At 38.6% G+C, this 23148-nt stretch overlaps 1 protein-coding gene across 2 annotated transcripts in view; it reads left to right on the forward strand.

The window, feature by feature from the left end:
• EDTP (Egg-derived tyrosine phosphatase) overlaps positions 1-19617 on the forward strand; it is a 294601-nt gene extending 274984 nt beyond the window's left edge. For both annotated transcript variants that reach the window (XM_067141139.2, XM_067141140.2), the window contains one exon: positions 16930-19617. In XM_067141139.2, the coding sequence (XP_066997240.1) occupies positions 16930-17086 (157 nt within the window). In that variant the 3' untranslated portion in view covers positions 17087-19617. The remainder of the gene's footprint in view (positions 1-16929) is intronic.
• Positions 19618-23148: the final 3531 nt, after the last annotated feature.

A 23148-nucleotide genomic window follows, 5' to 3' on the forward strand; every position in this document is an offset into this window, starting at 1 on the left:
TTTCCTGAAAAGCCAAGGATTTGACATGATACCGTACGCTCTGGTTAGAAGTCCTTCAATTTTCATGAGATTACACATAGGTAAATCTATATCGTTACAGCTTGGTTACATTCCTTTATATAATGATGTACGTTAAATTATACTTCCTACGTCCGGTAATTAGTACATCCTACTTTGGACAGCATACCCACTTTTCAAAATCACCGCATCCCACTGGCAAATTGTGAAAGAAGAGGTGGGGATCATCATTCACAGTCTTACTTGAAAGAGATAGAATCCCACTATTGTCAAAATAAGTCTGAAAGAGTGTACTTTGCCTCAAATCTGAACATCAAGAAATTGTGCCAGATGTACAATGCATCAGTGCCTTTGGAAGTTAGGGTAAAAGAAAGTTATTTCCGGAAAGTGTTTAACACCAAATGTAATATTGGATTTCGATCTCCGGCAACTGATGCTTGTTCAAAGTGCATTCAACTGAATGCATACATTCAAAATGAGAAAGACGGTTCTAGAAAGACCAACCTGATTGTAGAGAAGAGAGTTCATAAACTCCAATACAGGGCATTCTACGAGTTTCTTCAAGAGGAAAGAGATGGCATGGTAACACTATCTTTCGAATGCCAGAAAAATCAGGTACCACCAAAACTACCAGATCAGTCAGCATATTATCCCCGTCAGGTAAATCTCTACAACTTCACGGTTGTTACTGGCAGTTCAAAGAGCAGTATGCCGAAATCTGAAGTGTCAATTTATACTTGGACTGAAAATGAACGTCCTAAAACACAAAATGAAGTGATGTCTGCCCTGTATCATGAGCTGCAAACTATTGATCTTCATGATATAAACATAATAAGACTATTTGCCGATGGATGTCCTGGGCAAAATAAGAATTTAACTTTATTGACAATGTTATCTAAATGGCTTGGCTTAGCAGTGCTCCCCTCAAGAAAATTGAGATATTCTTCCCTGTTACTGGCCACTCGTTTCTTCCACCAGCCAGAGTTTTTGGACGAATAGAGAAGGAACTGAACGGAATAGATACTATTGTCCAACCTTTTGCGTATCATGAAGTGTTCTCGAATCATCGAAAGTTATAGGAAAGGACTGGATCGTTTATGATTGGAAAACTGAATGTCAAAATATGATGAAATCTACTCAATCCCTTCCCTTCAAAATATCACACTGCAAGAGATTTGTAGTCAGGAAGACTAGGGGGAACAATATTCATATAAGGGGAGAGCAATACTACAGAACTGATGTAGGAGTGGAGGGCACAATCACTAAAAAGAAAAGAAAAACAAGCAGTGTGATCAATCCTCTTGAAGCACCCATTGGTATGAATAAACTGAAGGTAGAAAAGATTCAAGATATAGGTCAGCTCTTAAAAAAAAAAACATTTTGGAAAAGACTGGAAAATTCAGGATGAATGTACAGTTCTATAAATGTCAGTGAACCAGAATTCTGTGAAGGTTATTGTCATGACATTGGTGTTTCTATCTAATGTTACCTGACCCAGTGTTAATTTGGCTATGTTATAACCTACTTATGAGTTTATCAAGTTTGTAAACTAATTTTTTTAGCCTTTTACTTAATTTTGTTAGTTAACTCTTTTTTTTTGTAATCAGTTTTTCTAGTGTGATTTATTCTGTTATTTATTAAAACTAAAGAATTTGATTTAAAATGTTGAATTCAATCATTAGGCCACAGCTGCTCTTCACAGAGCCACATCTGAAATGGAGTTAGTTGTCAGAGTAGTTAACTTTTATCACAGGTCACATCCATGACTTGGTTTCAAAACTGGACAAGTCCAGATTGTTTCCATATAAATGGTCATCTTCCGTATCAAAAAGATAGACTACAACCCTAAAATAATTACCAAACATGATAATAAACCCAGGTACAGCAGTACAATGCAAAAACTGTATGTTATGTATCCCTAACAATTTGTTTGTGATTTCGTACAATCTGTTTATATGGACTTGTCATAGACACCTCAATTATATATAGTCTTAGATTATAGTACCTGAGTACAGTGATCCACAAAACACAGAAGGTGATGCAAACACATGCGGGAAATAATGAAACCACATGTAGATCCCTTTGTGGAATAGCTCCAGAACCCTATATTCCACTGTGCTAATGCCTGTTCACAACACAGTTGTCTCTCAACTTCCTTGCTTCCTTGACTATCATTGTTCCCAGACCTGTCACCCTTTGAGCATTATCAGGATGAGATAAGCAGACAACTTCAGCCTGTATTGAATCCGAAATATATAGCGCATCGTTTACAACAGTTGTGGGGAGCACATCAGATGTCTTTATGCCTTCACTCCCGATGGTATCACTGCATGTCTCCATGTTTGGAACAGTAAGTACATCCTTAAAATGTGTATTCTCCTGCAATATATGGTTCTTGAGGGTCTGATATAGTAATGAGTTCATTTATGCTATCATCCTCTATGACTGCCTGTGCCCTGTTTCATACCATTGCAGCAGGGCTGAGTGACTCAGACGGTTGAGGCACTAGCCTTCTGACCCCAACATGGCAGTTTCAATCCTGGCTCAGTCCGGTGGTATTTCAAGGTGCTGAGATACGTTGGCCTCGAGTCGGTGGAATTACTGGCACGTAAAAGAACTTCTGCGGGACTAAATTCTGACACTTTAGCGTCTTCAAAAACCATGAAAGTAGTTAGTGGGATGTAAAGCATATAACATTATTATTCATACTGTTGCAGTGGTTGCTTTGGGATTTGAGTTTTTTTTTAAGTGAGTAGATTACAATATTGGAAGTAAAGCTGTATCCAAATTTTCTTCTTGTTTAAATATTCAGTACTCGCTCTTCATTTGCCTCGGATATTTATAGAAATATATGTATTCTTGGTTCAGGAAAGAGATCACCTTTTACTATCCTTGTAAAAATAAAACCTGCAGTTTTATTATCTCTCCTATAACCTCTTACTTTGTTATTAGACTCTTTGTCTCTGTAAAATGATGGACAAAACATCTGGAAATAACAGTGACTTGGCTGTGCAGTTAGGGTCACATTGCTGTGAGCTTGCATTCAATAGATGGTGGGTTCAAATCCCACCATCGGCAGCCTTGAAGATGGTTTTCTGTGGTTTTCCAATTTCACACCAGGCAAATGCTGGGGCTGTACTTTAATTAAGGCCATGGTTGCTACCTTCCCAATTCTAGCACTTTTCCATCCTTGCATCACTGTAAACCTTCGGTGTGTTAGTGCAACAAAAATAAAAATAAATTCTTTCTGCAGCTTTCTGCAGATTACATACATTTGTGAAACCTAGACTTTTGTAGAATTAAATTCCAAAATGTTGTGTTTCTCTATACAGTGAAACCTCATAATGCGAGTAACTTGGTCTACGGTTATTTTGCAAGACGAGCAAACATTTTAAATAAATTGTAACTTGATAAGCGAGTGAGGTTCCGCAATATGAGCATCACGTGTGCCTACATTTTTCAGCTCCCCTCTGCCTCTCTCTTTCATGTGAGAGTGTGTGTAATCATCTGCCACGCTGGATTACAGTCCTCGCTCTCATAGTCAACACCGTACGAGTGTACATGTTTTGTTTCTTTCTTTAGTGTTATAACTGTACTGCAACGATGGGCCCAGTGAATGAAAAGAAGGCTGAAAAGGAATTCGATCGGAAGAAGATGATGATGTCAAAATCACACCAGATGTAAGGCTTTTCAGGTGTTTGCTCTATTAACCAGCGTTTCGTCTTAGGTCTGACACTAGACTCATCAGAGTGGGATGTGTCAGACCCTACCCACCGACACTGGGGTGTATGCAGGTGAACTTATCAGAAGCCCTTATAAGAGGCGCAGTCTGACAACTGCATACAGGGGATAAATCTCCACAGTGGAATTATTGCCCGCCGAGCAATTCCGAATGGAAAATTCTAAATTTCCATGGAGGGAATTAGATATTTTTCACCAATAGAGCATGTCAAAAATGTCAAAAACACATCAGATGTAAGGCTTTTCAGGCGTTTGCTCTATTAACCAGCATTTCGTCTGATAACTGCATACGGGAGATAAATCTCCACAATGGAATTGTTGCCCGCCGAGCAATTCCGAATGGAAAATTCTAAATTTGATGATTACGATGGATGTTAAGTAGGAAATGATCGAAAAGCACGAGCAAGGTATGTGAATGGCTGATATTGCGGGATTTTATAACAAGTCTACATCAACGTCTTGCACAATATTAGAGAAGAAATAAAATGGGTAGATGCAGCAAAAGGAGTCACAAGAGTATCAAAGCAATGGCAACGTGTTCTGGAAGATGTAGAAAAGTGGCTTCTCATTTGGATAAATGATAAGCAAGTAGCAGGTGATACTGTAACCAAAAAAGGGTGATAAGGGAACAGGAACATATTTCAATATGCAAGAAGATATTTCTGCTGACCCCCTTCTGGCATTACTTTCATGCCAGAAATGAAAGCAGTGTTGTTACCCATATTATGGATTGCTAGGTTGTAGCACGAGTACTGACGTTGGTAGAACGCAGAAGAATGGTGTAATTGTGGACAAAATAGCACTTGCTGAAGATCCACACACACAAGGTCACTACATTTTTGTTGGTTTTGCTATTATCAGAATCAGCTGCAAGTGTTTTGTACGCTAGTTCAGCCCTAGTGTGGTGAATTGTGCTTTCAATTTCAATCTGTTTACATTCCTCTTCAGATGAGGCTGCAGTCATCTGAATGAACAATCTGTTACAGTATGAACAGGAATCGGACCTAGGAATTCCAAATTTCAATTGAAAATCACTTCTAAAGGTGTCTCTATATGTGCTTTCAGTGACATTAACATTAGGATATTTCTCCCAGAAAAGTTCATATATTTTCCACACATTCAGTTGTGGACTTAAGAAACAGTTCACACTCTTATGCCTGGAGTAGTGACTTTCCTGTTTTGGAAATGATTCAATATGTCTTTTTACCAAGTCTTTGTCACAATCAGGAATTCTGTTTGGCCTGTTGGAATGCTTTCCTCTTTTGTCCTGAAAAGGCAAGTTGGCTTTCATTATTTCAATCAAGATTTGCACTCTACGAGGTGTAATACTATACACATTGCACAGTCTTCTGACAAACCTGTACCCTACCATTTTCCAGAGGTAAGTAGTAAAGAACTGAACACTGGCGACGAGATACTTCTTCTGGGGTAGTCCGTCTCTTTACTTCCCCTACTTCAATGCATTGGTGAGCCAAAAATGTTGTTTTGTTATCATAATTAAGCCCGTAGAAGGTCTGGAATAACTTTATTTTACTATTTTACTTTATTTTACTATTCGCAGGTACATTTCCGCACAAAAACTTGCAGTGGCAAACTTTTTCCTAAAAATAAAAGGAAAAACTCCATTGAATCGGAATAAATTAGGCCTACATTTAGCATATAAAAGCTTACTTGTTGTTAGTGAACTAGAGGCAAATTGTTTTGTTCATGAATATGAAATCACACGATCTGTACTATTGCAACAACAGCTACATAACCTAAACATATTAACATGCCCATATTTCAAAATAGAATTACTCTATAACCACAATATTGTTCCAGAAATGCATCAGGCTTGTATACGAATGGGTTCTAAATATTTTACATAGGTAAATTCAATACTGACCGATCAGTTAATACACTTTAAGCATTATATGGATCAGAATCAGTTATAACGTTGTTCTATTTACCCCACTTGGTGGTAGTTTTCCAGGAACAGGTTGCTTGTTTTTTGAAATATATGGGCATCCGCTGTCCTTCAGTGCCTTTCGTCTGTTATCTTTCCAATTAGCAAGATTAACTTTCCGTCTTTTACCTTTATTTAGTCTTTTTGATCACTGTTTGTTAGCGACACAACAACAGAGTCGGCCGTGTTGCTTGAAGTTACAACGTTGTTCTACTAAACGGTAATTTGAAATATTCATCATGGTGCCAACTGTTATTTTCTGCAACAACAAAGTTTCCCATCACATGCATGATACCATATAGAACGTTATTCCATCTTTAACTCGCTTTCAACAAAACTGTTGGTTACAACGTTTTTCGGGTGAACGATTCAATTGTAGAAAGCTTCAAGGCTAGCAGGGGATGGTTTGGTAACTTTAAGAGAAGTGGCATCCGTAGTGTTGTGAGGCGCAGGGAGGCTTTCAGTTTGGCAGCTGAAGCATTCACTGCTGAGTTCCAGAAGCTCATTGTTACCATGTGTTACCTGCCACAGCAAGTTATTAACTGTGATGAAACAGGACTTTTTTGGAAAACTATGCCAAAGAGGACCTACATTACAGCAGAAGAGAATTCAGTGCCTGGTCGCAAGCCCATGAAAGACCGTTTAACCCTGTTATTGTGTGCTAATGCGAGCAGGGATTTAAAAGTAAAGCACCTGCTTGTGTATCATTCCGAGAATCCATGAGCCTTCAAGAAATACAAGGTGCACAAGAGCCAGTTAAATGTTAGGTGGAGGTCCAACACCAAGGCTTGGGTCACTCGTATTTTCTCCATTGAAGGGATGAACGAGGTCTTTGGTCCTGTAGTGAAGAAATAATTTTCAGAAAATAATCTGCCACTCAGTCTTGCTGGTTATGGCCAATGCTCGTGCTCATCCTCTAGGCCTTGAGGATGACTTACTGGAGGAATTCCAAGTTCATTAATGTTAAGTTCCTTCCTCCCAACACTACTCCACTACTCCAGCCTATGGATCAGCAAGTCATTTTGAAATTCAAGAAGAAAGTGACCAAAGGAACAAACCTTACCTTCTGAGAGTTTTGGAGAAATCATTTCCACATCGTAAACTGCCTGAAGATCATCGATAAAGCCTGGGATGCGGGTCACCAAGAGAACTCTCACTTCCGCTTGTGGAAAGCTGTGACCTGACTGTTCTTGGACGTGACTTTGAGGGGATTGTTGGTGACAATGAGCTGCCGATTTTCAATGAAATTGTGTCCGTAGGGAAGACCATGGGGCTGGAGGTGAATGACTTGGACATTCAAGAACTGGTGGAAGAACATAGCCAGGAACTGACCACCAACAGACTGATGGACCTTTATCACGAACAACAGGAGGAGGTTATGGAGGAGATCTTGTCCGGGGAAGAGGAGGAGGAAGAGTCAATGGAATCTCTCACTTCAACTGAGATTTGGAAGAAGTGAAAAATGTGGGAAACTGTGCAAAAATTTTTAGAAAAACACCACCCGCATAAGGCTGTAGCAGTGTGAGCGATGAATCTGTTCAATGACACTGCAGTGTCACATTTTCGTAAACTCCTCAAGAAGAGGCAAAAGCAACAGTCATTTGACAGGTTCCTCGTTAAAGTTGCACAAAAAGAAAACCATTCCAGTGAGCCAATAGGCAGCAGTGATTCCATTAGTGAAATTCGTGCTACACAGTAACTCTTCTCATATCACCTTTCATCTCCCTCACATTAACAATGATTCTATTGTAAGGTAAAGTGCAGTTTAATTTGTTTTACGTTATATTTTGTTTTAGAAATGTTATGCGAATAAATATTTTTGTGTAGTGGACGAATCATCCGCGTTTCAGTTGTTTTGCAAACTGTCCACTTCATGGCCGTATCGATTGAGTTGTTACCTATGGGAAAATTTGCTTTGATATACGAGCGCTTTGGATTACAAGCATGTTGCCTTAACGAATTGTGCTCGCAATCCAAGGTTCTACTATATATTGATTGTTAAATGTAAAGCTTTACAATATTTCAGAAACACCTTTCGCTTACCAGCGATGTCTGCATGAACATTGTGGTCTTTTAGCATAGTGCCGATTGGAAATAATCTGCTCCAAATGCATGGAAAGTTAAAATTTAAAAAAAAAAACTTACTGTATATGAACCTTCTGCTTCTTCTTCCGATCGATTTTGGCCGTTATGGACCACGGAATAATAACTACAGTATCCTGTATCATCTTTTCTCTCCCTTCTGCCAATACAGCTTCATTTGTTGGCTTATCTTGTTCATTCTTTCCTCTGCAAAGACCACTTTTGAAGATTTCTTTCCTACTTCTCCTCGGAAGGCTCTAAAGTCTGAAAGTAATTGTCGGAAGTCGTTCTTGTTTTGAATGTCTTCCTCCATTCTTTCCATATCGGTATTTGAGACAGTAAAAGCAGACTCTAAAATCAGGACTAGATCAGCCCAGAGAACCATTTTCTTACAGAGAAAATACAAAAAGCCCTGTTGCATCCTCTCACTTTCTTTTATTTTTTATTTTTAGAATGCTGCCTCTTCGATCCTTCTCAGAATACTTTGCTTGACTTAAATCAACATTTCCCCTCATCCAGATGCAGTAGTAATCCCTTACCCAGCTCAAATGCAGGTCCATTGTACTTAACCAAGACAGTCTATTGTAATCCGGATCTTCCACTTTTTGTTTCATTTGAAATGGAGTTACAGTGGAACGAAGTACTCAGTCAGCCTTCGTTGGGACCTTAGGATTTGCTCTATATATATATTGTACCGGGAAAAAATGTCTGTCTTTGGGGCGCTGACACTAGCTTGAAGAGCATGGACTATTTCTAAGGGTGTGGCATGAAAACATTGGAGTTGGTACAGAGAGGGGTATTAGTTCATTGAACTTCGAGTTTTTGAGAATCTGATTTTATTGTTCATTGAAAACAAATTCATATCACCTTTCATACAAGTTGAGTTGAAGCGATTTAGCAGGCTGGAATCTCCGGACTCCGGGATGGTCGCTGGGCACAGCCTGGACAGGAACCACGCCCGTCCTGGATGTGAAGTTCTCATCGTTCTAGAATTTCTCGAAGTTCTCGAGGATCTGGGAGTTTTACAAGTTATAAATCTCATTTTACAACAGTATTGGATTTTAGAGTAATAAATTATTATATTTAAAAAAGGAAAGGTGGTTTTTTAAATATAATAATTTATTGATCTGGGAGTTCTCGAATCTCTAGGTACACACGTTGCGGGGTTCGGTCTCACGTGACAGTGTCGATGAAAGGTGAGGCATGATTCACACACAAGTCCCCCTGTATGGCGTTCAACTTACTTGAAGCACTGTTAAATAAATTGACCTTTAAATATTGCGCTCACTCATTGCAAATGGAATATGTCAAATGTTAATGAAATTGACACTAGAATCTTGATTCAAACACCTTGCTGAATCACAAATGTTCATAAATTATTACTTGAAAATGAGACGAAATGAATATCTGACCATGAGTTAGACGCCAGCCGAATTAATATTTGGGAAAATAATTTATAAGTTATAAAGTCAAGTTCATGACATAAGTTTGCTAATATTGGCATGGCAGACTGGAATGTTCTATGGGGTCACTAATCATTGTCATCACAGTTCCTAACTCACTGATCTCATCAGTTTATGATTAGAACACACTATTGAGCACAAGATGCACAGTTTATGCTAGTTCAGGACACATCAGCACGTTCGTAATAAATTAAGCAAATTAAATGGTACTCGGAAATGTCCTATTCCGTCGATAAACAAAACTGTTAAGCAATGTCATTAAGTGATCATTGAAGTAAAATTGCACTTGGAAAGAGTCTAACACTGTCCATAAAAAATGATTACGAAGTATAAATTATAAGTTCAATTATGACACTGAAAAGTTCTATGTTCTCTCGGAACTTCACGAGAGAAAAACACAAACTCAGATATGGCGTGGGTACTCTGTGTTTCCACAGCCTGTTACGATGACACTAGTTTGAACACAAGTCCAGATACGGCACTCGAAAAATATTTCATGTTCCCGCAATTTGTTATGAAACATAAGTTTGAACGTAATACTCTGAAATACTCTTAAGTTTCCACAGTTCGTCACGAAACACAAGTTCAATGTGGTACTTGGGAAATTGCAACACTTATAAGAAAAGCTTTATGTTCCACAGCTTGTCGCAAAACATAAGTTCAAACGAGACACTCGGAAAATTTCTATGTTCCCAAAGTCTGTTTACGAAATACAAGTTCAAATGTAGCACTTGTAAAAGTTACGACACTCACGAGAGGAATTCTAAGTTCCTTCAGTTAGTCACTGAAACACAAGTCCTGACATGGCACTTGAAGAAAATTATAAAGTTCCAACTCCGCTGGAACCGAACACTCAAAATGCAAAGACTCGTCTGACCATATGTTTGGTCCGCACTTGTAGAGCTCCACCCGTCACCCATGTCGCAGAGATGGTGGAGTAACACACACTGAATCTGTAGTCCGGATCGCCCTCCTTTTATACCAAATTGTGATGAAGCATCCAGAACGTTGGTATTATCCACCCCTATAACTCCTAAAGTACACGGTGGATTTTCCTAAGAATTTGACAGGTTGCATCTATTAAGATGGCTTCCACGTTGGCGATATCAAAACACCAATATTTTAACGCTAAATAGACTTTTACACATGGTTCAGGACATTACCATATATGGTCATGCTTAGCTGTGTAGAGTTCACTCGAAGCGGCTACGTCACGGCTGAGTACGTCAGCGAGTTCGGCGGGCTGCCTATCTTCCACCTTGTGCGAAGTTCAACACACATACTTCAAACTTCTTTCACGTAGCGGCGTTTCCGGTACAATATATATTTTACTGTGCACAGTATATCCTCCATCGCTCCTTAGTATGTCTACATGTGATTGTAGTTATTTCATTTATACAGGGTGTACCTAAATTACACCAACAAAAACTCACGGATGCACTTTGTGGTATATAATGATCGATGACCCAATCAGATTAGCGAAGAAAATGTTTTGTTTCAAGAAAATGAGGTTATGATATAGAAGTTGATCCCCAGAGGGAACCTGAAATATTTGTCCCGAATAAGTAAACTTGTAATACCGATATACATGGTGCGTTATTGGACATTATAAATTTTCCAGCTAACTCATTCCTGGTTGCCAGCATTTCACCCCAGTGTGCTAAGTTGGTCTCATCATTTGGTAAATAGCACACCCACCAAGACGCATGGCTAGTGCATACCGTGGAAGCCACTGCGTAGGCTACTTGGAGCCACCGGCAGTGCCAATGCACTTGAGAGACTTCGTCTCATTACCAAAAATTGATGCCTGCCTGGCCATCAGATGATATAGAAGTTGATTGCTTTAGGGAACATGAAATATTTGTCCCGAATGAATAAATTTATGAGGCCAACTTAGCACACTGAGGTGAAACTCTGGCAACCAGGAATGAGTTAGCTGGAAAATTTATAATGTCCAATAACGGACCATTTATATTGGTATTATAAAATGAGGTTACATTGTAACTTCTGGGTGCATGATTTAAATTGATGAACTTACGATATTTGCTGTGCCAGAAAGCAAGCCAATGCCTGCTGTTGCTATGCTTCCGGGAAGGGAAAGTAAGTGGGGTGTATGATAGATCGAGACACACATAATGCTCGGCACAAATAAACAAGTTTCCTCTTTTGACTCAGGCAGGATTGTCAATGTCTCTTACAGTCAATATCCACAGTTTGTTTATTAAGCAGCCATAATTGAACACACAGTAATTAAGATAAACCTGCCAATAAGGAATACCTCTGATCGCTTCTCGTCTGTTGGTCTCAGAAACATTCTTGTATTATTTAACATTTGCGAAAATGCAACAATGCCACCCCACGACCGTGCATTCCTTTACTCAGAACATTGTAAATGGAATAAAATACTGAACAAAATTAAGAATATGCTCAGTGGTTTGATTACAGTAAATGTTCAATATTCCCCCCTTCTACTTTGATGCACAACTCATAGCAGTGTAGTAGTGATATTTGAACTCTGTTCAGAATGTGTGGTGTGTCACAAATAACTTGTAAAGCTGCTTGGATTCTTGGTAAAAGTTCATCTTCTCTTTCTACAGGATTCACAAACACTAAAGTCTTTACGTAACCCCCAGAAGATGATGTCCATGGGAGTTAAATTCGCTGAGCATGGAGGCCATTTAACTGGCCCACCACGGTCTACCCATCTCCCTGGATAATGATAATTAAAGTGCTGTGTGATGCCGAGTAGAATGCAGTAGAGTTCCATCTTGGCATAGCCACATTCGCTGCTGAATACCCAAAGGAACATCTTTGAATAATCCAGAAAGTGATTCTACTAAGAAATGGCAGTATCTCTCAATGTTCCGGCGAGGAGGACACAAGTGCCGGCCAAGATATTGACACTAAGCCGATGCTGAAATGTTTGCACTTCTGTCTCATGATAATTTTCATTTGCCCAAAAATGCTGATTTGTGGAGTTAGCCACATCTGTCGTAAATATAGCATCATCCCTGGAAAAGAGTGATAACAAGAAGTGTGGAATGTTTCCATAGCTGTTTAAGACCCGCCTTGCAAATGTTAGGCGTTGTGGGTAATCTAGCGGTGTTAGATCTTTCCAAAGCCTTTGATAGAGTGGAACATGGAATATTATTAAAGAAATTGGAGGGAATAGGATTGGACGTAAGGGTTATATGTTGGATAAGAACATTTCTAAATTCAAGGGTTCAGAAAGTCAAAGTAGGAAATAATATATCACAGGAAGAGAAAGTCTGGAAGGGAATTGCACAGGGTAGTATAATCGGTCCGTTACTTTTCTTAATATACGCAAATGATTTAGGGAACAATATAACATCGAAAATAAGATTGTATGCAGATGACATAATTGTTTATAGGGAAATAAATAACATTGAGGATTGTTCAGAATTACAAAGGGACCTTGACAGTATCCAAGAATGGGTTGAAGAAAATAATATGAAGATTAATGGAGGCAAATCAACTGTTACAACATTTACAAACAGGAGCTTTAAAACTGAATTTGAATATACTTTGGATGAGGTAGTTATCCCAAAAGATGGCAAGTGCAAATACTTAGGTGTGAGATTTGAAAGTAATTTGCACTGGAAGAGTCATGTTGATGACATTGTTGGGAAAGCATACAGATCGTTACATGTTATAATGAGACTACTTAAAGGATGCAACAAAGAATTAAAAGAAAAGAGTTACTTAAGTATGGTTCGTCCATTATTGGAATATGCAAACAGTGTTTGGGATCCTCACCAAGAATACCTAATAAAAGAACTAGATGGTGTGCAGAGGAAAGCAGCAAGGTTTGTAACAGGGGATTTCAGGAGAAAGAGTAGTGTATCAGAAATGTTAAAGGAACTTGGGTGGGAAACTTTAAGTAAGAGAAGGGAGAAAACTAGACTTACAGGATTATATAGAGCCTATACAGGAGAAGAAGCATGGGGAGATATCCGTGAGAGGCTTCGGTTGGAAAATAATTATATTGGTAGAACTGACCACAAGTACAAAATTAGAAGGAATTTTAGCAGAAGCGACTGGGGTAAATTTTCTTTCATTGGGAAGGGCGTGAAGGAGTGGAACAGTTTACCAGGGGTAGTGTTTGATCCTTTTCCAAAATCTGTACAGATATTCAAGAAGAGAATAAACAACAACAGAGATAATAAATTAAATGTTAGAGGGCATTCGACCAGTGCAGGATATTGTAAATAATAAATGTGTGTGATTAAATTAATTCCATCCCCTGGTCTAAGGAGTTTGGACAGCCCAAGTAGGGGACTGCCTGTAGGGGTGAAGTACAGTGGGGACTTCGAGGGCCCTGGGACCGCTACGGTAGCTGTGAAGGCCCTTCAGGAACTCTGAAAAGTGGTGGCAAAAGGGGCTCTGGTTAAGACGCAGCAGGTCGTTATGCTACTTAGGTTCCAAAATGGGTAAAATATAAATATGTAAATAAATTCAGTGTTAATTTTAATCTTATACCAGTTGTATAGTATTATTACAAGTAATTTCACATACCGTACTGTATATGAGTTGACTATGTTTGTAAGATATTATAAGTAGAATTTTGTAAACAATATCAATTTATTAAGGATGATGTGTGTGTTTAATAGAAAAAATGATTAGCGTAAATTGTATAATATTGTATTCTAGGAAAATTTTCTTCGTCTCCTGTTAATTTAAAATTTAGTGCTTGACAATAATGTATTTTAGTGTACCATTTGCCACCGAGGTAGACACCTCATTTGCAAATAAAGAGATTTTTTTTTTTAGTTCTTGCACCGATTGATATGGATCTGGGTGCATTTGTTGGTCCTTCCATACCCTTCACACTGTCGTATGTGAAGCGCCAAAATTCCTCGTGACAGACCTCGTATTTGGTTGGTGGATTATCATTTATTTCTTTTAGAGCAGCCTCTTCAAACTTTGGGTTCCATACTGACGGCGCTTTGCTAGCATCATGCATCTGAGGCACAAAGCACCTTCCTTCATGCTGTTGCCTGTCAGTGGACACAAGGTTGAATAGTGAGATTGGCGGTGATTAGAGTGCCGTGTGGCTTCTCTGCGGTTACCATTTGCTGTGCCATAGGCTCGCTGCATATCAGTGATTTCTTCGTTGGTGTACAGAAACAGAGCCATTCTCACTAATTTCTGCCACAAACTTAGTAGCCAATGTGTGCAGATCAAACCACACTGCCTGACAAAAAAGTTAAGCACCCAGAGGAAGTGGTCCAATATTATCCCATTTCGGTGTACATGCATAGCATTGATATGTGACTACATGACTAGATTTACAATGTGTAATGTGTAGAACACCCACCAGAGTGCATCGTGACTGCACCGTCCTGTTGTTGATAAGTTGTTACCAGTCAACGGCTGTGAGTCAGACAGTTAAGCAAGACATGCGGAGAGGACTACATACAGTATGAAGCACCCACGATGCCTCGCAGACGTGTTAGACAGCCTATCCACCAATTGACAGCATTTGACACTCTGCATTGTGGGATTGCATGCAGTGATTGGTCGGATTATGTAATTGCCAGGCATGTGTGCCATTCAGATGTCGCAGTAGCCCGATGTTGGACTCGGTTGTTACATGAGGGTACCCAGTCACTTCGTGCAGGTTCGTGTCGACCAAGAAACACCACCCCAAGGGAGGACCGTCGTATGGTGCGCCAAGCATTGCGGGATCCCATAACTTCGGCACCCACCATCTGCGAGCATGTACTGGAGACTCTACAACATCCTGTGAGTTCCCGCACAGTGTCTCGATGACTCGCATCTGCCGGATTGGGGTCTTACCACTCCATGCGTCAGTTACCATTGACACCAGAACACCAACGTCTGCGTTTGAAGTGATGCCTTACCCGGGAGGCATGGACAGAGGATAACTGACATCACATCATGTTCAGTGCTGAGTCCCGCTTCTCCATAACCTCCGATGACCATTGTGTGTGGGTTTGGCGGCAGTGAGGGTAGAGGGCAGATCCTGCCCATATTGTGGAAAGACACACAGGCGTATTCCCTGGTACCATGGTGTAGATCACCTCTTCGGCAGACTTTGACGGCACAGTGATACATCACAGATATTCTGCGTCCGCACTTCCTAACCCTTATGGCACATCACCCTGGGACAGTGTTCCATAAAGATAATGCACATCCACACACAGCACGTGTGTCTATGGACATGCCTAGAGCATGTTGAGGTCCTCCCTTGGCCAGGAAGATCCCCGGACCTCTCCATCATTGAATCATTGAACACTTGTGGGATGACATTGGAAGGGAACTCCGTTCCAGTACCAACCTGCAGGATCTGGAAGGACAGCTGCAACAACTCTGGACGAACTTGCTTCAGGAGAGGATCCGAAGGCTGTTTGACACCATTCCAAACCGCATAAGGGCATGCAGTGTGGCCGGGGGGGGTGCGACACCCTACTGACCTGGTGCCAACATTCCAACAACTTGTAACTGCCAAAGGTCTTGTTTCTTTCATCCCATATTGTAATCAGTTCAGTAAAGGCACATGTAGTTTCATTCACTTTCAACCACTCCTTCTGGGTACTTAAATTTCTTTATCAGGCAGTGTATGAACTTACTGTGGCTGGGAAGTGACTTCAAGAAACTTGTGCATTTGTACTGGGAATTATCTCTGTCATAGACCCCACTTCCCTTCCTCTCCCTTCCCTTGCCTTCTCTTCTCTGAAGCTCAGGAGCGGGCAGCGGCTTGCACTCTGGCACAGCGGTTTGTTAGTTCGAATCACGTGCCCAGAAGTAACAAAACAACCTCATTTTCACAAAGGAAAAAAAAAAAAATTATCCTCCTATCTGATTGCGCCATCATTCCTTACATCACACGAAGAGCATTCCTAATTTTTTTGTCAGTACATTTAAGATACATCCTGTGTGTATATATATATATATATATATATATATATAAAAGAGAGAGAGAGAGTGTGTGAGTGTGTGTTTTATTTTTAATGTACCTTTTATTAACAAAGAGACTTGTACAATAAATTCGCTGGGGCTGTACCTTAATTAAGGCCATGGCCGCTTCCTTCCCATTCCTAGGCTTTTCCTGTCCCATCGTCGTCATAAGGCCTATCTGTGTCGGTGTGACGTAAAGCAAATAGAAAAAAAAAAGCGGACTATCTGAAATGATCCCTTATGACACTTATTACTATTCTTTTACAAAGTATATTGTTTAATTCTGCTGATCTAATAGCAGTCATGTCATTAATTTTTTCACTCTGTTTGCTGTGTTGTGTGTGCAGTACTTCTCTACATTGCATAGCATGCTTTGTGTTAAATATCTTTTTTTTTTTTTTTTTTTTTTTTTTTACAAGTGGTAGTGAGATGAAAATACGGATATCATTATGTAAGCAGGAGAAATACTTTGATGTCAATTCTTTTATGAAAGTTAAGATGTCTTTATTTTAATCTCTAACATACTGTATTCAATCATTATTATCCTGAGATTTCTCTAGCCTTTGCTTATTCCACTGTTAATGATTAAGCCTAGCAATTATGAAAATAATGAAGCTTATATAATCTATTATTTCATTACTATTATGAAGTTAATTTCTCTTTGCCTCATTTGGAGTGATTTGTTATGTTTAGGTGATCTGATACCATTTATACTTATGTCTTCTTTCTTGTTTCTAGGAGGCGAGAAAGGTTAAATTCTGTCCGAACGTTATTCTACAATGCGTATTGTGCAACAGTTGGATTTAAATTCAGAAGTGACACAGGCCTTGGGAGCTTGCTCGGGAATTTTGCTGAAAAAGTGGGAATTATCTCAACTCCAAGAACATCTCTGTGATTGGTGACCCTCACAAGAATGACTACTGCCTTGATTTTCTATTAAAATTCTACATAGAAGTTTTATTTTTGTAAACTAAGTGTAAATGGTTATTTACAACGGAGAGAGTGAGAGAGAACAGGAGAGGTGCCAAAATCTTTCCATCATAGTCATAGTGTGCCTTTAAGTTGCTCTCCTGTGAAAGGCTGCATGTAGTATTAAGAATATCCATCTTATTTTAATGCCAAGAATGCAGAATTTACAAACATTGAGACTGTTCATTTTCTCCAGACTGTATGAATCTGATTTTTAAAACAGGATTGCATCCATCCAGTTTGTTCTGAACTCCTGGAAATTTATGGCAACTTTCAACATTGTTTTTCGTTTGAATATACCCTAAATTATGGAAGTAATCTCTTCCCATCTGCTGTTACCACAAGCATGCATATATGTCTTTATCATTGACACTAGTGCACTTAGTAACTGCTGATTTTCCATTTTCTTCTGTGATTCAGTTCTGTGACATGTCAAAGTTTATTGACATAATTTTCTCATTGTACTTCTTAGGCACGATATTGTTCGGCATCACGGTTGAAAGATTTTTTCACTTTATAAATCTTATTATCATTTCCTTCTGACTACTTTAAGATCTGAGAAGGTGAACCTTGTTTTGTGGCAATCACATGTGCTTTAAATTTCATTATTTCATGTAAATATATATATATATATCCATCACTGCATAATGTCTAATATCTCAGTGTTCTCTAATAGCTCCTCTTCACTTTTTATAATCTTAAAGATTTTTGTCCCTCGGAAAGCTCTTTTGTATTTTTATCCTTAATACATTTTTTGTGCATATTAATATTAGAGATGAATGAAGTATGCCAGATTTTTTTTTTTTTTTTTTTTTTCCAACATCAAGATATTTGATTGCATTAAATTATGTCAGTAACTACAGTTATAACTTTTGCTGCCCAGTCCAGCTGATAGAATATACATTTAAATGATCTCATTACATGAGTAACTAGTTGAACTGATGGTGAGTTTAATAAAAGTACAGTATTTTTTAGGTATATAATTGACTAAATATGCCATTGTACTATTAAGCCATGTTTTAGTTCACTTGAAGTGCAACTCATTAGCAGCCTGTTTTATTCTGCTTCTTTACAGCATCACACACTACACAAAAGTCTTTGGGACCATCTTTCTTATGTGTTTAAGGTGAGCAGAATTCTTTTCATAAGAAAGACCTTCCTCATTGAGCTTCCATTTCAGACTAGGTGCTGTGTTCTTAGCTTACTATCCAAAAGTACTATCCATCTGGTATATAAAAAAAAAGCTTCTAAAGGTGGCAAATGCTGCCATCATAAGGAAAAAATGTCAAATAGGCCTATGATACATGTCACAGTGAAATAATTCAACATACTCAGGTGATATTTAATAGTAAGAGATGGAGTACATACTGAATGTATCCATCATGCTCATTAAAATAATATATGAAATATGAACACATACGTTGTGCCTAAATTAAGTGGTTAAGAATCTCCCTTTTCTGCAACAAGGGTTATGTTCCTGCTGCACATGACTGATAACTTCCTGGTTGTAATCCTGTAACAACAATTTTGCCTCCTAAAAATATTTTGTTGAAGCACCTCTTGTTGCATCTCTTCTTTTTGTTTAACTCTAATTCATTTTACTTTGCTCAGTTGTTTTTTGTTTAAAAGTATTGTCAGATAATGAATGTTATCATAATATTGTAGAGAGGAACTCCCAAAATATAATATAACTGCTGTGACTTTTGAATTTTGGATAACCCTATTGTAGTAGGTGATATCCATGTTTTGGTGTTGAATTGAGTTCTAATAGTCCAGATAATGAAGTATGTTTCCATAATTCTTACATGAATTTCAGGGGTTTAGCTATAGTGGTCTCGAAAATTTTGCAATATAAATAATATTGTATTCCAATTTATGATACAATTTAGATACGAGGTAAAATGTATTCTTGAGTCTTATATACTTACAGGATGTAAATTATGTAAACATTATTATAGAGTCTGTACTATTGTTTTATGTATATTTAATTCTGTATATTATTCTAGGTAGCCAAACCTCCCCTTTCATTTTTTCTATTCTTCAGATATTTTTGAGTCTCCTTGTTGACTGACAATTCAGTGACCTGATTCATTTTATTTATTTCGCTCTAGAATACATATTTTTATACCATTGTGTAAGACTGCAGTGGTTTTCCACAGTGAGAATTTGCAACTCTAGTAACATGAAAGCATTACTAAAATAATTCACAGGCTTTGGATTAAACATAAAGTGTTTAAAGTATTCCTGGTAAGTCTTGGAAATTCAAATATATATTGAAACTGGTTTATAACTCAAAAATCCATCATTTGATGGCTGTGTAATTTGGAGGTGACAAGTGGCCTTGGATTTTAATTTTTTTGGATTCATACATGGAGCTCTTGCAAGAGATATACTATACTTGTTTCATTTTTTGGAGTTCTCATGTAAAATTCAAAAGAATAAATTGCTTGCACAAATCTTGAAGGCTGTAAACCACATGGTCTAATGTATTTTGTTTCCACATAGTCTAATATTTTGTTTCAAATGCCCATTTGATTTGCTTGGCAGTGACCCTTTCTCTCTTTAATATCCCTACTCCTTTTATATGCAGTAAAACCTCGTTAAAACGTTTCTCTGCAGGGGACAAGGAAAGAGAACGTGTTATAACGTAAAACAAAAGCTAAAGGTTTCCACCTATTCAGTACTATTTATTGTAACCTTAATAAAGTTATATATATATTTTATGAAAATAGTTTTGGTCTTGCTGGAGACCATAATCAGTCAAAACCAATAAAGTTAAGGCAAGACGTGAATTATAGATAAAATTTACGAAGCAAACGCGTGTTGTTGATAATTCATGTTTTGCTTTAGCTTTATTTGTTTTGACTGATGATGGTCTCTAGCACGACCAAAACTAGTTTTATCAAATACAGTAGAAGTCCGCTATAGCGAGTACGGCATATAACGAGAACTCCGTTATAGCGACGACATTTTTCTGTCCCTTCAAAATTCCTATATTAAACTGTGTATCGTCCTTCGGTTACAGCGAGAACCCTATCACTGGTGCATCCGTTATTACGAGCGATTAAGCGCGCGCGATTTTTTCCGTTACCGATATTTATGCACTCCAGCGATGATACTGCATGCGATCGATTACCTTCGGCTTCGTTTCCTCGCTGTGTACACTAGCGATTTCTCTCGTCAACATTCGAAGGCGATGTCGGAGTCGATTAGTAATATCCGGCGACAGTTGTTCCGTAAAGAAAATTCGAAATGAAAGAGAACATATTTTCGTAATAAATGCGTAAATAACGTGTCCGATAACGGTTGTTAACTCGTTAAAATTAAGGCTGACTAAACGACCGCTTAATTTTGAGGCTAAATACTGCAATTAAGTAAGAATGGGATACACCTTGAGATATGGCAGAGTGCTTAATTGATTTCAGAGGTTAGTTTATGTTTTGTCGCGTCTGGTTAAATTACGAAAAGGCTATTATGAAAATTTATAGCGAGAAATGTATACTTTCTCTACTGGCGCGTGAAGTGTGTTTTCATCATACGTATAGTACAGTTAAGTTAGGATACGTGACGCTGTTTGAATAAGAAGACTGTAACGTTTGCAACAAAATGCTATCGATCATCTTCGGTACGGTATAGTTTCCTCACTTTGTGCATTTGCGAGCTCTCTCGTCGACATTCAAAGGCGATGTTGGAGTTTATTAGTACCGTAATACCCATTGACTGCTGTTCTCTAAAGAAAATTCGAAATGAAAGAGGAAAACATCTTTTCGTAATAAATGCGTAAATAACGTGGCCGATAGCAGTTGTTAACTCGTTAAAAATAAAACTGAAGTAAACGATATCTTAATTTTAATGTTATATACGGAAATTAAGTAAGAATGTGATACACCTCAAGATATGGCAGAGTACATCACTGATTTCAGAGGATTTTTCATATCTTCTCGCGTCTAGTTACGGCTATTTACATGTACATTTTTCGCGAGGAGGTTGTGGCGGCATCAGGAAGAATGAACTCGCCCCACATACAGAACGCACCCGTGTGCACGATGCAACATTGCATCAGGGTATAGCTTGCTAAACTAGCGTCATTCGGCTGCGTGGAGTGAGCATGAGCATCACGCCTGTTTGTGTCTTGTTGGTGTAATCAGTGTAACCTATCTCACATGCAAAGGTGTACTAAAACTGTGTGTGGTGTAAATAAATCTTATTATCCATGAGGGCTGGTTTATTTATGAACGATGTGGAGCTGCCTACAACCAAGACTCCATAAATGGTGACCCCGAGTATGGAGAACACGCTCATACCATAACCTATCTTGGACCACGTGCTTCACCACAGATCACGGTATGTTACCACACTTTATTTCAAAGAGGCATTAGACTGTTTACTTCATGGAACTACCACGTCTTCCAAGTATGAAACCAGTTCGACAAACGACAAAAACAGTCGCCAGAATCCTAACGGCCGTCGGTGATACGCATCGCTTCAGTCCGCACGCGGCAACTTTACTTCGCCACTTCTCTTTGTTACGCCGCATCTGCTACTCTTCAAGAACGCAACACATCATCTAAAAACTTGTATGTATATAACCTACGTTTTACTTGTTCCAGAATATTGCAAATTATTCACAACATAAATTCGTTGTGAAGTTGTACGGACATCACAAAGAAATGTATAGGCCTACAGTGGACAGTACCTAGTTTTCTAACCATAGTTACAATCTTGGTGTTAAATTGATGTACGTAATCCAGCAATCTTCTGTGCAATTTTCTTGTTCTCTTTTTACTAGTTAAGGCCTAAGATACAGACTACTCCACAACATAGGCCTACCTTATTTGCTGTTCAAACAAGTAAAATTACTTTAAAATAACCTACTTCTCATGCATTACAACTGCTTGAATTGTTGTACTATATATATATATATATATAAATCGTAATCGTGCCTTTTAGTGGTTTCTAAGTTGTTACATTACAGGTATAACATACAGTTGCATTATATGGACATTCCTCAAGACTTAAAATGGACATTGGAACCCACGGTTTATGCTTAATATTTTCATTTATAACCAAAATCAGTGTGTAACATCTGCAAGATTATTTTGTTAACTTATAGTTTATATTTTTGTGAATCTCTTATCATATGCTAGGCCTACCTGCATAATATTTCTTTTCCAGCTAACCTATAAGATTGTTTCAAACCATTTGTAAATTTGTGCTTGTGTTGCTCATCCTCACATCTTCATTCACTTACACACACAAATACACATCGTACCTCTTGACTACTTCTTTGTCACCTTGTCCGGTATTTTCAGAATTCTTTTTCTCCTTGCCCTTGTGTTGTGTACCCATCTTGATTATGGCGGAGGATCGATTAAAAGCTTTGGAGGAACAAAATAACAACTTGCAGAACCAACTCCAACAACTTATTGCTTTGACGAAGCCTTTGCAAGAGCAGAACGAAGCATTACTAGCCCGGCTCCAGGAGCATGAGTCTTCTGGTACCGATGCTACATCTAGCAATGTTGGCCAAGTTGCCAAAATCTCTGCAAAGCTACCACCGTTTTGGTATGACAGACCAGCTGTTTGGTTCACCCAGGTTGAGACTCAATTCAGGCTCGCAGGCATCACGGCCGACCAGACTAAATTTGATAATGTAATTTCACAGCTTGACACCAAGGTCATAGCCGAGGTAGAAGACATTGTCTTTAACCCTCCTACCACAGGACGTTACGAAAAACTAAAATCTGAACTAGTCCGTCGTCTTTCCGTATCCGAAGAGCAACGAGTTCGCCAACTTCTTGGCGACGAAGAACTCGGTGATAGGAAACCATCACAATTTTTACGTCACTTAAAGTCATTAGCCGGTAGCTCACTTCATGACGAAAGAATATTAAAACAACTTTTCATGCGTCGACTACCCCAGCACTTGCAGGCTATATTAGCGGCCCAGTTAATGCCTCTATCTGATATAGCAGAGCTTGCAGACAA

This window comes from Anabrus simplex, chromosome 2 (assembly GCF_040414725.1).
Source record: "Anabrus simplex isolate iqAnaSimp1 chromosome 2, ASM4041472v1, whole genome shotgun sequence".
NCBI lineage: Eukaryota > Metazoa > Arthropoda > Insecta > Orthoptera > Tettigoniidae > Anabrus > Anabrus simplex.